Raw genomic sequence first — 16,336 nt, 5'->3', positions numbered from 1 at the left:
TGGGGGAGTTTTTGTACTGTTTTGGTGTTTATTATTTTGGACTGGCCTCCTGAAACCGAAAGGTTTTGATTTGCTTTGTTTATGCTTTTTATTTAAATATTTGATAGAAGTTTTACAACAGGACTTTGATTATTAGGCTATTTGCATGTTACAAATATTTGCAATGTATTTATTTGCATCTGTCAAATCACATGATTTTTGCAAATTGATTCAAAGAAAACAACTACACTGCAATTTAAAATTACTTTTAGAACAGTAGGATTTTATTGTTGATTTATGAACAGGCCTTTAACTTTTGTTTTGGGCTTAATTGTAGTCCTTCAAAATCCACCTGTGTGAAGACATTCAGCTCTAAGCATTGTCTCGGTTCCCATAGCAACAGCAGGTTACAAACAATGGGTTACTATGGTACCAGTGGCTTGAGGGAGTCTCGGTCAGTCCGGTCAGTCATCTCTACACAGCGCCAAAATGGAAGAGCAAGATTTACAAAAAGTTGATAAAAGATTTGAATACTTAGGGAACTACGTATTGAAAACGTTTCAACTTAAATCTGACATTTGGCAAAAATGTCTTGCAAATGAGGAACAAAGACAAACAATTCAAGACTTTTTGGACAAATCAGATCCTACAACTCTTGTTGTTACGCTAAACTCCTCGGGACAGCTGATAGCTTCATTCGGGTTTGTAGAAACCCAGAAGAACAGAACAATATATTTTTCTAAGCGGAGTAACAAAACATTGTCTGTTAATACAATAAAAACGGATTTAATCTATGGAGACATTGTGCACTCTCCTTTGGTGTATTTCTCCGAAGTGGTGAACGAGGTAAGTTCAGTTACGATCTGGTTCTTGCCGCGAATCATTCTTTTGAGCCGAATCATTAGTTTGAAGCGAAGCATTCGGTTCATCGCATGCGATTGTGAGTGCAAACTGTATTTTTGGCGATGAGATGTGTATGTGGTCGAAATCATTAATAGTGGAACATTTGACTCAATTTTTGTTTCACAGAAGAGTTAAGGACACAGTATGGGGCTGTGTCCACCTAGGCGTTACGCTTGCGGCCGACGTGTTTTTTTTTCAATTGTTTTCAACGGAAACGCCGCGCTTTTAAAAAGCCATCAGTTGACGTTTTCTCCCGAGCTCAGTGCTGGTGGACACAGCCCCTATCTGACCAACTTAGTACTTAAAACATAAGTGTGTTATGATGAAGAGCGATTGTACCAAACTGGAACACAGACTCGCGTTTAAAACAATCAAGTAGGCTACAGAAACTTTAATGGAAAATAGTCGCAAAATTCTCAGCTCTTCGCTGTTTGTAAACATGTAGATGTTTTCTGTATTTTATCTAATTCAAAGTTTTCTGATAACATTCAAGTCATGTGAATTTTAAGTAGGATGGTAGCACCACACTCAGCACACGCTTCGGTTCATTTGAAGCAAAAACAGTTTGAATCAGTTTGCGAATAACACAACTTGAGAACACGAATTCTATGAATTGAAATCAAAACGTTTTGTGCTGTTTATACATGACATCTTTTTAATCGACTGTTATTGAAGTCTTCTGCTGTATATAATATAATTTCTTAAATCTTAAAATATTTGTTTTGGTAATTTATTTTGAAAAAACATTCAAACAAACCAAGAAAAAGATAGCAAGCAAATAGCATATATATTTGTTATTTTAAACACCTCACTGACGCTGTTTTCAAGTCACAGACACAGTCAGATCTAAAATTACAATGAAATGTTTGGACTTTGAAAGGAAGTTAACTTTTTTACTTTTACCTTTAGCAAAAACATGTTTGCAAATGTTATTGTCATTTTTTTATTTAAAAGCTGTGGCAGCCCACTCAAAAGATTAGGGCATCCAGTAGTGGGACGGCTTCATAACCTGCAGGGAGTAGGGGTCCCATAAAGAGAAAAGAGACCCAAACCAGAAAGCTTTACCAGATAAATAGATGTCATCTGAGACCTCTAAGCATCCTGGGTCACCGGAAACTGTTGAGAGGCTCTGTGAACAGTTGAGATATGTCAACATTACCATGAAGAAAATAAAGTTTTTACCCAACATTTTCACCATACTGATGGCTCAGATGTCAATATTTGGTGCTGTAAAGTGGCCATAACTCATACTAACAGAAAAGTATCCCACACTGTAAATATCTGAAGAGTCTTTAGTTTGTTCGCATTTATAAAAGACAGATACAGCTGTACAATTATTTCTGAAAACATATAACATGGGGGGGGCAGAACTAAAGCACTTGCGCAACCATTACCAACAAAATACAGACAAATGACTCAGTTTCACTTACCGCGTGCAGTTCATGTCTGGCATCTTTTAGCAGTGGGACAGCGGCATCTATCAGTTTCAAACGATCTCCAAATCCAGTGCTATATCCACCGTTTATATAACATCCATCACTAAAATGTTGTGAACAAACAAACACCTCAATTTCTCTGGGGGAAATTGTATTGAGCACAGAAATACTACTTCATACGTCCAACTCATTTTTGACAAGTTGACCATGTCAAGCATGAGAAGGAAGCACGTTTAGAGGTCAGAATGCATGAAACACCGTTGCCCATCCCCTTAAGGTACCGCTGTGAGGTCACTGACTGAAGTTTTTCTGATGTCTGGACTCTTATCAAAATAAAATTTACTCTCACGAAAACTATGGCACATAAGCATTTTTACCCTTTTTATCGCTTGACATTCTGCTATTGTTTGTTGCATGGTTTATGGCATGTGGCTGAGTAGATTCAGTTTAAGTTTTGCTAAACTGACCTAATAATAAAAGATGTTAATGAATAATTGGTGCGGCTGTGTAAGGTATATGAAAACCCTATATAATTTAGGCCTGTTTCTGAAACTCACCATTGTTAATGGATTACTCAGATTTGCCTGTTCTGAAATTTGAGCTATTGACATAACAACAGAAACTCTAAACAGTTTCCAAGCAATAGTCCACAAACCAATGAGAAGATCTGGCATTTTCTTCATCTCATAGCAACAGCTGGTTGATTGATGTAAACAATCAGTTACTACTGAGACAGTGGGTTAATGAAAGTCCCTGTTAGTCCAGTCAGGAAGAGTTGCAGAAAGCTTACATTTTAGAGAATGTGTTTTGTGAAACCTGAACGTCACGGAGGAGTCAAGACAAGTTATTTCAGCTCTTAGCTTTGCACCATTTTGTACAGTAATGATGTCGTATTACTAAAACAACCATTCATCAGTCCTAGACAAAAAACATTGAATGGAAATGATGTATGAAAATGGCTATTTGTGGAAAAAGATTTTTAATCTTTCTGTTCCTCCAAACTCTCTTCAACTTTTTATTTCAACACCACTCTCCATTTAACTAAAACTGGTAAGGTGAACTTGTGAAATAGCAGTGTCTATGTGACCCATGATTTCCTACTTGTTTTTCTTAGTCATAGTTCCATAAGAAGAGTTTGGTTCCATAATGAGAAAACAAAAATCATGTTTTTTATTATGTTATCATGTTTTTATTGTGTTTGATTGTGTTAGTTAGCTGTTAGTTTTGACAAACAAGTAGGAACATCACAAAACATTTTGTTTTTTTTACACACAAACAACAAGTGTTTTTACTTGTTGTAAACAACTTTACTTGTTTTTACTTGAAAAATGTTACTTTACTAAATAAAAAATGAAAAATACAAAAGTATCTTTAATATAAACAAACTAAGACTTTGTCTGTGCTTTTCTTTGATTGTTTTTACAATTACAATTAAAATATCAGCATATCCACGTTTTCTAAGTTTGCAGCAGACAGAGCGGCCCATGCTGTTCAAAACATGCATTGAGATTCATTAAACATCTCGAACCACTTGAATCGTCACATATTATAATCAATTAATCGTTATATTCCTACTAGATTTGTTTAAAGTTTATCTAAAAAATACTTGAGTAGAGTTAAAATACTTCACTATTGTCCATCTCCACAATTGTAACCTGAGATTATTTACCATTTACCACTTCATTACAGGTTGTGGTACCAATGCTGTCCAACAAGAGGAACCACCACAACTTGCCTCAAGTTGTTTCTCAGGACCTCATTCGACATGTCCATCCTTTTAAAAACAGCGTGTTTGTTACTATGGGAGTGGTCAAAGGCAAAACTGTACTTCCTCTACCTGCAGGATCTGATAGATTTGAGGAAGCTGCTTATGATAGAGAAAAGAGGTAATACATTCCCAAATACGACCAAAGTGCTTTTTTACTAACAATTTAAATTAACATGTTTTTGTTATTTTCACTAAGCAAGTGGTCATATTTTAGGCCAATGCTTTTCCATAATGCTTTCATATTTTGCAGTGGACATCTCATGGATAAAAGCCTTATACACTCTATGGAGACGGTTGTGATCGATTGGAGTAATCAGATCTATAAAGTCTTGAAGAAAGATTCTTCTGAGCCACTGCTCGAAGGCAAAAACCCAACTCCGCATGTGGAGATCAGCTTTTGGAAAAACAGGTTAATGTCACATTTTAAAAATTTTAGTCGCTCTGATGTGATGCTGCTCAGAAAAGCTGAATTCCTTACCTTGCTTCTTCATTTTTATGTTCTGTTATAGATTTGCTGATCTTCAGGGCATACATAGCCAATTCAAGTCTCCCAAAATTATGAAAATGACTGAGCTTTTGCTTGCTGTGGACAGCATTTACTATCCTGCTTTTGAAAAAATGCTCCAGGATGTTGTTGGAGGTATAACATGCAAAAATGTCACTTTCAGTCTTACAACGTGTAATGAATGTTAATAATGTATTACTATGTTTATATTCAGCTCGAAATGAGGCAAGAGAGATCAGTGTCTTTCTCAAGCCGATAGCGAGACTTGTAGAAGACCTGGAGAACGTAGAATTCAATGAGGTAAAGGGGAGGATTGCTCCTCTTATGCACACCATGTGTTTGATTTGGGCGAACTCCAAATACTACAACACCCCAGCCAGAATCATTGTGCTTTTACAGGAGATCTGCAACCTCCTCATCCGGCAGGTATGGATTGTAGTCATGGAGTAATGCTGCTAGAGATGCTATTATGTCTCGCAGTTTTTCTGTATTGTGTAATTTCTGTATTGTGTTAAGGCTCAAGTTTGTCTCACGTTGGTCACTTCGGACACTTTAATATTCTGTTACTTATTTAAAGCAATATAGGCACAAACGCTTTGAAGCCTAAGATCCGGTTTTGTTTTCTCAATTCAACTTTATTTATATAGCGCACTTTACAATTTTCATTGTTACAAAGCAGCTGTATATGAGACACATTGACTACAAGTAAAACAACTAAAGTCATACACCTGTAAAAACAAGAAAAAGGTGAAAACACAAAAGACAAACATACAAATGCTCCACACACACACAATATGCATACATAATTACACACACTCGCACACACGCACAATGAAAGCACACATCTGAGATAAAGCAGAGAGAACCACAGGTCAAATATTAAATGGACTATAAATTCCTATAAGCATTATTAATTATGTAAAACTTCTGAATTCTAAAACAGCCCCCCCGGCCAGGCAAATAGTGCAAAAACATAATGTTTTGTGCCGGATGATAAGGCTTTACATAAGAGTGTTTTCTTTTTTGATAGGCTCGGAGTTACCTGAACCCAGAAGACATCCTGAAAGGTGACGTGATGGAGAGCCTCTCACGAGTACAAATTGCTATAGATGTTCTCACACATTTCAAGAGCACATATGAGGAACAAAAAGCCAACCTGAGTCTGTTAAAAAAAAATGAGAAGGAGGTTAAACCATGGGATTTCTCCCCCCTCATGGTGTTTGCTGGGCTCAATCACTTTATGAAGAGACTAAGAACAATTGAAGTAAGTGTTTTTTGTTCCAGAAAAGCTTTCATAGAATTCAATCCTTTATAAAAAAAAGGCCGCGACAGTGTTATCAGGATCTGACGCGAAGCATAGGGTCTTGTATCACACTGAAGGGGCTTATGTCGCGATAACAGCCAGCTCCTTGTACATCATCACAACTACTTGCCACATGAGAGAAAAACTGGACATGAAATGTGAATTTGAAATATTTGCATTTTTTTAAGGTAACAAAAGACGTTCAAATGTCATGAACAGGCCACTTGGTTTAATCATTTGTAAATATTATGTCATATATGTTATCAAAAGACATACAGTATTTATATTTAATTTGTCAAAAAAAACTTTCAATGTCTTCATGTATAAAGACATTACATAATGAAGCATTATGTTTTTATTACATTAGAATGAGCTATTTCTATCTACACACTACACAGGTCCACTTGCATGGAATTCACCATGTTGTTTCTACAGTACCCCTAAATGGACAAACTGCTCTACAGAGCGTGTTTCGTAAATAAGTTATCTCCTTCTGCAAAGAAGCTAAAATGTGACAACATCTTGTCCTGTGTCAGCTGCCATAGTGCTTCGAAAGTGATTTAATTTTTAATTTATTTAATTTAAAAGTGTGGGTTGGAGTGGGCCATTTTTTGCAATTCATGACCTCACCTCTAGATGCTGCTAAATATCGAAAACTAGACCTTTAATACTTATTAAAAAAGAAAAAAATATTGTGTATCAGGAAATATATTGAGGGTACTAAAGACAGCATTGTTTGGTTATACTGTAGCATCTGTTTATTGTTTTGGTCTAGACCTTGCTGCTGACTGTAGTTGATATGATGAAGTTGGAAAAGCTTGAGTTCGGAGGCATCCAGGGGAAATCTCTCAGTCAGCAGGTCCAGTGGTTACATGAGGAATTCTTGGAGACCTACAAAGTATTCTCTGAGAAGACATATGACTGCCTTGATGTTAGTAATGTGGTACGTAAAAACTTAAAATCAGAACAACAAAAAACAAAGAGTTGATGATCCTTTAAGAAAACGTGTTTCTTTGTAGGAGTTCGAGGTCGATTTCATGAAGTTCCAGAACAAGGTCGATGATGCTGACTGTCGCTTGGGTGCAATATTTTGTCGTGTTTTTGATGATGCTTCTGATTTGGAGCATGCATTCAAGGTGAGTGATGCAGTAACTGTGAAAATAGAATTATGTTCCAAAAGCCTTTTTTGGTGTGGAGCTGCTCTCATTTTCCAAATAATAACAAAGACTTTAGATGCTGTACAAAGAAAGATTTGAATGCTGTTTTATGTCCTTAATAAATTATACTGAAGGTATCTGCACCTTATCCAGTCCAAACCAGGAATGCAGCCAAATTTTTAAATTGGGAAGCACATCTCCCAAGATTTATGATCTTTAACAGAGTTTAGTTGGAATCTTTACAGCATAGTAAAAGATTTTTAAAATATTTTATCTATATAATATTTTTGTAGTCAGTTGTACTTGATACACTTTTGCATCACTGGTCTTTTTGCATACTGTACAGTACCTTGCAAAGATTTTTGTTAAAATATATCTGACTTTATGTACACACAAACAGTCGAAGAAAAATTAAGAGACCATTCCAAATTTTCATTTAATTAGCAATGCTAGATGTATTGTGGCCAGTCCAATTTCTCTTGTCTTTGTCTTAAATTTCTGTAAATAAATGCAAGTAGAAACATTTTTTTTTATTTGAAATTTGGGAGAAATATTGTTAGTAGTTCAAAGAAAGAAATAAAAACGATAATTTTACCTAAACACATACCTATAAATAGTAAATTCGGAAAAACTGGACGTGGCTTTAAAGGCGATGCTATACACAAGCTATTTAGTTTGATCACATCTATAACAGACAGATGCAGCTGTATGCTTATTTCGAAAACTGATGACCTCCTAAACACGTGTGGGGCAGGGTTGGGGTTGGAACTAAAGCACGAGCACACAATACATCATCCCATTATCCCTGCATAACTGTTAATTCACTAAAAGTTTGTGTTGTTTACCTTGTGCACGTACACACTGATTGCCAAACAAAAAACAGCTGAAACTTTTGAACGGAGGAGTAAAGTAAAAAAAAGCAGATGCTTAAACGAACAGCCCCATTTATTTTATTAATAAAACAGGTACATAATGGCACCTTGCAGATGCAAACAATTCTTCCACAATCCTGTAATTGCATACTACCAAATAACAGCTGATTTGTGTTTATTTTCTAATGACATTTAAGGAAATCTCGACCCACCCAAAAATGCTTAAACCAAAAGTGTCACTGTAACGTATTTTGAAACACATTGTATTTACAGTAGGACAACATGTCAAACGTAAATGGCAGTCTGGTTACATCAAAGTTAGCATCATTGTTTGTTGCTACATTGTATAAAGTTTTGTTAAAAATACGTAACTATCTCTAAGTATATCATGTTTTTCGATGTAGTTGGGGGAAAACATTGTGATGTTATAAAGAATACTGTCTTTTTTATAAAATCTACTTTATGAATTACAATGCAGAGCATATTTCAAAGACTCTGCCTTGCAGGTTTTGGACATGTTTGGCAGTCTGTTGGAACGACCCCTAATAGCAGCCAAAGCTCAGTCAAGATATCCAATACTGATCACAATGTTTGACAATGAACTGGAATGTTGCAGAAGACTCTTTAAAAGCCAGATACAGATTGAGGAAGCCGATGGTGAGGTCTTTTTTCTTCATAACCAATAAATAACATCATCAATGCTTTAGTTAAAGTACAGCCTGCCACGTTTGTTTTTCATTTAGGTTTTTATTTGAGTATATCTTCACTGTTTGCTGGTTATTGATCTTCCAGGTTATATGCCCATCTCCAAGAACATGCCTGCTGTTGCTGGAGGCCTGAAATTCATTCAGCAATTGCAGGAACGCATACAGAATCCTTATAATAACTTCCGATTCATCAATCACCCGTAAATATTTTAGGATTCATAGAGGCTTGATCGAAAAGCACTGGACAATGTAGTTTTATAACAGTTTTATTTCTGTTTTAATAGATGTTTGGAGTCTGTGGATGGAAAGGAAATTATCCAGAAATACGATGAGTTGGTGCAGCTACTTATACGGTCAGTTGAATCTGTCTGCAAAGTGCAAATGATGCTGTTTTCTTTCTGGATTTTTTTTTAACAAATGTTTTGGGTAAACCATCACTTTAAATGATATTTGATTTTGCTCCTTGTTACTTATCAAGTTTATTTTGTAATGTGTCTTTCCCAGTTGATAACTTTAATCCCTGTCGAACAGATTTGTCAATATATAGATCTCTTTGAATTACGTAATACCAGAGCTTCTTTATTGTTTGTCCTATATGATTCTGCTGCAGGCATGAAGAGCAGGGTGTATCAGATAGATAGAGAGAAACTGGGGGACCTTAACCCCTCCTACATGTAATAAGCACATAAACATGATATATTTACTAATTTAGGAAGCTAGCTTCTGTATCGAAGATTATAACCTCACAGTCTCATTTTCTCCAATTATATGTAATCTGCCTATAGTGTTGCATGAACAACAGCTCCGGAAGGGTGGCTAATAAAAGAACGCATGACCATGGAATGTTGCATTTGCTAGTGTGTATGTGTCACAGAGAATGCGTGTTTCCATAAACAAATTGCATGCATTTTCACTTCATATGAGAAAGAAATTAAATATTTCCCAAGAAACCAGACTTGCATTCTCTCCAGTCAGAAATTAAGCCCTCTTGTTAGATGATGGTAATCACTGGTGTTGCAAAAATGCAATATACATGTAGTCGGAGATGCTATTGGTATCTCGAGTCATTACTTTTTGACATTGAGACAGATTACTTGCGAGAAGCAAAGACATATTTTATTTCATGACCTGAAGCTTTGCAACCATAACAAGAAGGAAGCAAGCCCTATACTCAGTGCACAGAAATTAAATATGAGGCAGTGTGTACTAGTGTGTCTCTTACAATCCGTCTAAAGAGATTATTTTAACAGTTCAGTGTTCTAATTTCCATTTGATTTTTTTTTTAAATCATTAATTGACAAAGAAAGCTAAATATTTACTAAGGTATTATTTAGTAGTTTAGATTCTAAGAACTATGTCTAAGTAATGCACTAATTTGTGAAAGGAATAGTTCATCCAAAAATGACAATTCATTTACTCACCCTTAAATTGTTTCAAATCTGTATAAATTTCTTTGTTCTGATGATCAGAGAGAAAGATATTTGTAAGAATGCTTAACCAAACAGTTCTTGGCCACCATTGACTACCATAGTAGGGAAAATTGCTTTATACATTTCCTAGTTTTGTTGAACCCAAAAGAAGATATTTTGAAGAATGTAGAAAAGCAATCAGTTCTGGGGCACTTTTAACTACCATTGTATTTTCTCCTACTGTGGTACTCAATGGCTAATAACAAACATTCTTCCAAAAATCTTAAATTATTAGGACAATGGTAGAATTTTTTTTGGGGGGGTGTCAAAATTATTATTTATGTTTGGAGTCAAAATGCCAAATCGCCCTGTGTTTCCAAAATGTAGTCCTGCATAGTTAAATGTTTTGAAATGATTATTGTGCAGAGTAGTCTAAATGGTACGAATGTATCATTGGCACTCAGATACAGTTGACCATTCAAAAATAAACATGAAATACTCCTTATTTGTAAAATGTATTAAATAATGACCTGTCAATTTAATGCATGCAATGAACTGATTATGATTATAGTACTTAAAATATGTTTCCCAACCAGAATATCTGATTGAATGAAGAGCAGTAAGCATGTTCCTGTCAACTATTCATGGAAGACATATCGCTGCTGTCCTTCTGAAACCTTGTATTTCATATTTCGTATTTTTTTTTTCTGTTTAACATTTACTATAAGTCCGCCTTTATGTTTGTCAGTGGGTTTTTCAAATATCTATCCAATAAAGTATTAACGAGGGCCTGTTATCTGACAACACATTGAATATTTTAAAAACAGTTTCCTTCAAACAGCGAATTCGGACATACAAGGCTTTGCAAAGACATCGACAAAGAGCCTGCCCTGGACAAGAAGTTGTGCAGAATGCTTTGTCATATAAGGCTTGTTCTTCCTTATGTTATTTTTACATTGCAAATAGGCATGACCGATGTCTTTGTATTGTGTTCCGTGAAGGTCAGATTGTTGTCAGACTACTCCAAAATCTCCAAAAGCCTGTTCTGGATGGTTGTAGTGCCAAATTGAATAGTGCCAAATTGTGATGGATTATTTCTTTAAACTCAAACATCACAAGTAACATCAATAATTCTCTCCCTGCTGTTATGACCAGATACTCATCTAAACTGTGTGATGTCTGGACTCAGTCTGTAACTGAGAAGTCACAATATAATCTCCAGAAGCCATTGATATCCCGTGACTCTAGTACAAGACTCATCTCTGTCAACTTCAGCCCGCAGGTCAGGCTGCTTTGCTTTTTATAAATGTTTGTGTTATTTTTGTTATCTAGAGGCCAGCTTCTCAAATGTAACTCTTGTTTTGTTCACTAGCTGGTGTCACTTCTGCGAGAGGTGAAATATCTGGAGGCTAGACAGGCTGAGGTCATACCAGAATCGGCCGCTGACATTTATTCCAACAGGGAGCTGCTGTGGCAGTATGTGGCCAATCTGGAACTAACAGCCAACTGGTACAACAAAATAATGGGCACTGTGCTTGAGGTTGAGCTTCCACTGATCCAGGACCAGCTGAGAGATATTGATGCCAAGCTCAAAGAGGCTGAGGAGAGCCTCTGTTGGACGAGCCAAGGTACAACATTTGTGTAGGATATCTGTTGAAAAAGAAATGAAAATTCTGTCATCATTCACTGGTGTCTGTATGGCGTTCTTTTTTGTGCAGAACACCAAAGAAGAGATTTTGAAGAATGTTGGGAACCGAACAACGATGGCACCCATTGACATTGGTTTTGTGTCCATAGATAAAAGTGAAAGGGTACAGCCATTGTTTGGTTACCAACATTCTTTAAAATACCTTCTCTTGTGTTTTACAGAAGAAATCATAAAAAGTCAAAAGTCATACAGGTTTAAAATGACTTGAAGTTGAGACAATGATGACAGAATTTTCACTTTTGGGTGAAGTATTCTTTTAATCCTGAATGAAAATCTACTATAGACGGTTTCATCAGACGCATATGTGCCTGACCCCCAGTTAACTTCTGGTTTGTGTCTAAGAATATAACCATTTATATTTTATTTTAATTTATGTTAATATTAATTTATTTTTTACTGTATAGTAAATTTATAAAATGTTATTATAAATAACCAATTTGTTGAATGGCTATAGTTCGGTCGCATTTAAAAAAACCGTATGGTACATTGATATCTAGCGGTTTAGCTTGGTATTGGACTTTAATTTCAAAATATTGGAGAGACAAGTTTAGCCACGTAACAGTTCTTCTCAGTTTCTTTTAATTGTTATAAGAAATTATCTACAGACAGTTTGTGAATGTGTACCGGATGTTCAGTTGGGGTCACAAAAGTGCACATACGCAGTAACGTATGTTTATGTTGTTATGAAACCGTCTATAGCTGTCAGTGTGTTCCTTAGTCATACAAAACACATTTAATGTGGTATCAGGAATTTGGGAATACATCCAGGATGTACGTGAGACGGTCTATGACATGGAACAACGTCTACAGAGGACTAAAAACAACGTGGAGGAGATACACACCATCATGAAGAGCTGGGCTACCCCCATCTTTGAAAGGAAAGAGGGGAAGAAGGACGCTCTCTTAAACCTAGATGACAAAACTGAGCGCTTGGAAAGAACGTATGGCCAGATCCGTGCCTCAGGAGCAAAGATTCACGTGTTACTGAAAGTATGCAATGATAAAGCCATTGGGAATTCCATAACATTACAAATGACCAAATCATGCATGTCATGAATTGATCATAATTGTTTCTTTTAGGAAAACTTGTCACTTTTCAAAGCTGAATCTTCATCTGCACAATGGTGTTCTTATGTGGATTACGTTGATGAAATGCTAATCGATGGTTACTTCAGTGGTATTGAGAGCTCCCTCAAATTCTTTTTAGACAACACAGGTGTGCTTTTCTTAAATTTTTGTTGCATTGCAAATGGTTTTCTGCACTTAATACTAATGTCTGTCTTCTGATACAGACCAGGGTCCTGGGTTAGCCCCACTCTTTGAAGTCCAGCTACATCTGCAGGTTCCTGAGATTGTATTTCATCCATCTTTGGAACTAAGTGCTTCAGAAGGCTTTTATGAGCTGGTGGAATGTCTCATCAACAATATTTTTACGATCTCCGCTCTTGTGCCACGACTATCTGAACACAGTGGTTTCCAACACTACCAGGTACCGAGAGTTGTCACTTTATCTGACTTTAGCTTTGACAATCATGTAGAAAAATATTCATCTGTCAACCCAAAGGGATAGTTCACCCAAAAATTGCATCATTTAACTCAACTTGTATACATTTTGATAGGAAGATATTTGGAAAATTGTCAGTGACAGATCTCATCCACCATTTACTGCCATAGTATAAATATGATAAGAGTCAATGAGGGATGAGATCTGTTTGGTTACTGACATTCTTCCAAATAACTTGCTTTTTCTTTAGCAGAAAAAACGAATTAATTTATACAAGTTTTGAATAATCTGAGGGTGAGTAAATGATGACAGAATTTTCATTTTTTTTTAACATGACATTACATTTCAACATGGTGGACTTTCTGGGATCGCAGAGTTTCCATGATAAATAAACAAAAGGGAGACTCCCGGTAATTTATGAATATCACCCAGCACCCGAAATAATACCAAAACATTTCAAAACAGCCTCCGTTAATTGCAAATGGTGGATAAAACTTTGAAAAATTATATATGAGCCCGCCAAATCACAGAGATCCCGATTCGCACAGGCTTAAGATCATAGACATCCTCTGCAATTAATACAACTGACTAGAGGTCCCCAGGTTTTACTAATCTCGTGCAAATAGTGCTTAGGGCACATCAAGCGATCTCTAACAAAGCAATAGTGACGCATAGTACAAAAATGTTTTACTCACATAAGATTGATGCACCATTCCTATGGGATCCAATATTGACCGCACAACTTTTTAATTTTAGCCTCTCCACAAATCCAGTGACTTGTTCAGAAAGGAATCCTCTGAGAAATGAAACAAACAAATGCTCCATGTTTTTCCATCATGATCTGGAAGGTCTTTAAAAATAAACATTATCCCCACATTCCTAATATCGGAATCTGAAGCAAGGTTTTGTAGCCACTGTATTCTTCCACAACCAGGGATGGCTCAAAATTTAGCTATCTTTAATGGCTCTATCTTGTTCCGCGCCACTTGTGCTACTTCAGAAGTGTCATCCACGAACCAGTGGGCGGGGCTAGAGAAGAAGTCGTTGATATTCTTTCTATGAAGGTGGTGATCAACCTATCAATGTCGTCATAGATGGTTGCATTCCAGAACCTGGCGTTCGCTGGGCCTGGTGTCAATAACAGATGTAATCTCAGTAACAAGGGCGTTTTCAGTTCTGACACTTTTATGATGTTCTGGTGAATATGATTCCCTCTTATATAACAAAAGTTTGGGTTAAAATTGTGATTTTAATTCATGCCTCCTTTAAACACTTCTATGAAACATCCTTTGAAGTCATGCTTGCAAATGTCTCCTGGTCAATCTGCTTATCCAGCTTATCTGGTTATCCAACTCGGGATCAATATAAAAAGGCAAAACTAACGCTTCTGTTATTAGTGTTAATATAGCCGATCGGACGCCATTCGGTCTGGTGCCAATTCCCTCACCATAGTAGGTGAAAAAATGTGATCTCTAACAAAGATTGATATTTGCACATGCACTAGCAGACCTCCTTTACACTTCGATGGATACACATGTTTTTAACTGATAAAGTGAAGATGACGCAATTGTTACTGTTTATGCTCAAAGACAAAGTTTATGAATATGACCAATCGCAGCAGCCTGAGAAGCGGAAGCTCGCTGATATGGTATGGGTGAGACATCTTCACACTCTAAGAGGTGAACCAATCACGACAGACCGGGTCAGCTTTACCAAGAAGAGCGTTTCAGAAGGAGGGACTCTATATAGACTGGAGGAAATCCAGTCGTTTTGTTGAAAGAGCGACAGCAGCGAACAAAAGACTTGAAACATAAAGCGATTTTTTATTAGAAACATGAACATCAATTGTTAAACACCCAAAAAACATAATCAAAGCCTCAAAAACAGCAAAGACTGGCTCCTTTAAGAAATGTAGTAATGGTTTTGTGTTCATACTATGGAAGTCAATGGGGATCTGTGTTGTGTTGTCTTTGACTGCCAATATATCTTCTTTCAAGTCATGTTGAAAGTCTTTCTGTAGAATAAGACCACAAATATGTATTAAAAGAGGAAATATCTATATAGAAAAATATTTTGTACCATTAGGCTGATATGGAGGACATGACTGACTTGGCGGACATGAGGCAGCTTCTCATGGAGCGAATGCAAAGAATCATTCGAAGGTGCTGTGAGTACCGTGACACTTTTGAGCGCTACGCCTACCTCTACGTGGATGACAGAAAGGAGTTCATGCGTCAGTTCTTGCTCTATGGTCACGTTCTTACGAGTGAAGAGTTAGAGGCCTACGCAGAACATGGGGTTCCAGAAACCCCCCCGACTCTCAACCAGTTCCGGGAGCAGACGGATTCATACGAAAGCTTGTATATGGAAGTTCTACAGCTGGAGCCCGTCCATGTGTTTGAGGGCTGGATGCGGGTTGATGCAAGAGCTTTTAAAAATGCCCTGCTCAATATCATCAAGAAGTGGAGCCTGATGTTCAAACAGCACCTTATTGATCATGTAACACACAGGTATATGACCTCTACATGTACATGTACATGTACAGACTCTATGGCTCTGTAATGTTGTTAAAATACAGATTGTACAGCCCAACACAGCAACGTTGGGACAACCAATAAGGGCGGGACAATGTTTTTAAAAAACAGTTTGAAAGTGTGCTTTCTGCAACCTAGTTTGGTAATGTTATAAATTATAATTATAGAAACTCTTAATTTTTCTTGAAAACACTGGTTTGATCTGTTTTTGTAGTCTGTCTGACCTGGAGGACTTCATCAGATTGACTGAGAGTGGGCTCGGTAAGAAAGTGGAGGAGGGTGACTACAAAGGTTTGGTGGAGATCATGGGTAACCTGATGGCGGTAAAAGAACGACAGAGCACTACAGATGATATGTTCGAGCCACTGAAGCAGACCATTGATCTGCTAAAGACATATCAGCAGGAACTACCAGATGCAGTATACAAACAGCTGGAGGTAAGTGTTTGCAATCAGTCTAAAGCATGTGTGCACCCATTGCGAACAAAACACAGATGACTCAGTTTGACTTACTGCGTGCAGTACATGTCCGGCATCTTTTAGCGCTGGGAC

At 36.8% G+C, this 16,336-nt stretch overlaps 1 protein-coding gene across 1 annotated transcript in view; it reads left to right on the top strand.

Annotated features, from left to right (window-relative positions):
- Positions 1-362: 362 nt before the first annotated feature.
- Positions 363-16,336, top strand: part of dnah9 (dynein, axonemal, heavy chain 9) — a 137,975-nt gene continuing 122,001 nt past the window's right edge. Inside the window, exons 1-18 of the mRNA XM_056771917.1 lie at positions 363-825; positions 4,008-4,204; positions 4,337-4,495; positions 4,596-4,726; positions 4,806-5,017; positions 5,622-5,855; positions 6,670-6,837; positions 6,914-7,030; positions 8,430-8,580; positions 8,716-8,830; positions 8,915-8,983; positions 11,195-11,321; positions 11,412-11,667; positions 12,496-12,737; positions 12,828-12,963; positions 13,040-13,236; positions 15,337-15,761; positions 16,000-16,222. Coding sequence (XP_056627895.1) covers positions 469-825; positions 4,008-4,204; positions 4,337-4,495; positions 4,596-4,726; positions 4,806-5,017; positions 5,622-5,855; positions 6,670-6,837; positions 6,914-7,030; positions 8,430-8,580; positions 8,716-8,830; positions 8,915-8,983; positions 11,195-11,321; positions 11,412-11,667; positions 12,496-12,737; positions 12,828-12,963; positions 13,040-13,236; positions 15,337-15,761; positions 16,000-16,222 — 3,516 coding nt within the window. The 5' untranslated portion in view covers positions 363-468. The remainder of the gene's footprint in view (positions 826-4,007; positions 4,205-4,336; positions 4,496-4,595; positions 4,727-4,805; positions 5,018-5,621; positions 5,856-6,669; positions 6,838-6,913; positions 7,031-8,429; positions 8,581-8,715; positions 8,831-8,914; positions 8,984-11,194; positions 11,322-11,411; positions 11,668-12,495; positions 12,738-12,827; positions 12,964-13,039; positions 13,237-15,336; positions 15,762-15,999; positions 16,223-16,336) is intronic.

The sequence above is a fragment of the Triplophysa dalaica genome, chromosome 17 (assembly GCF_015846415.1).
Source record: "Triplophysa dalaica isolate WHDGS20190420 chromosome 17, ASM1584641v1, whole genome shotgun sequence".
NCBI classification, from domain to species: Eukaryota; Metazoa; Chordata; class Actinopteri; order Cypriniformes; family Nemacheilidae; genus Triplophysa; species Triplophysa dalaica.
The sequence above is the reverse complement of the archived record's forward strand: the minus strand, read 5'-3'. Positions and strand labels throughout refer to the sequence as shown.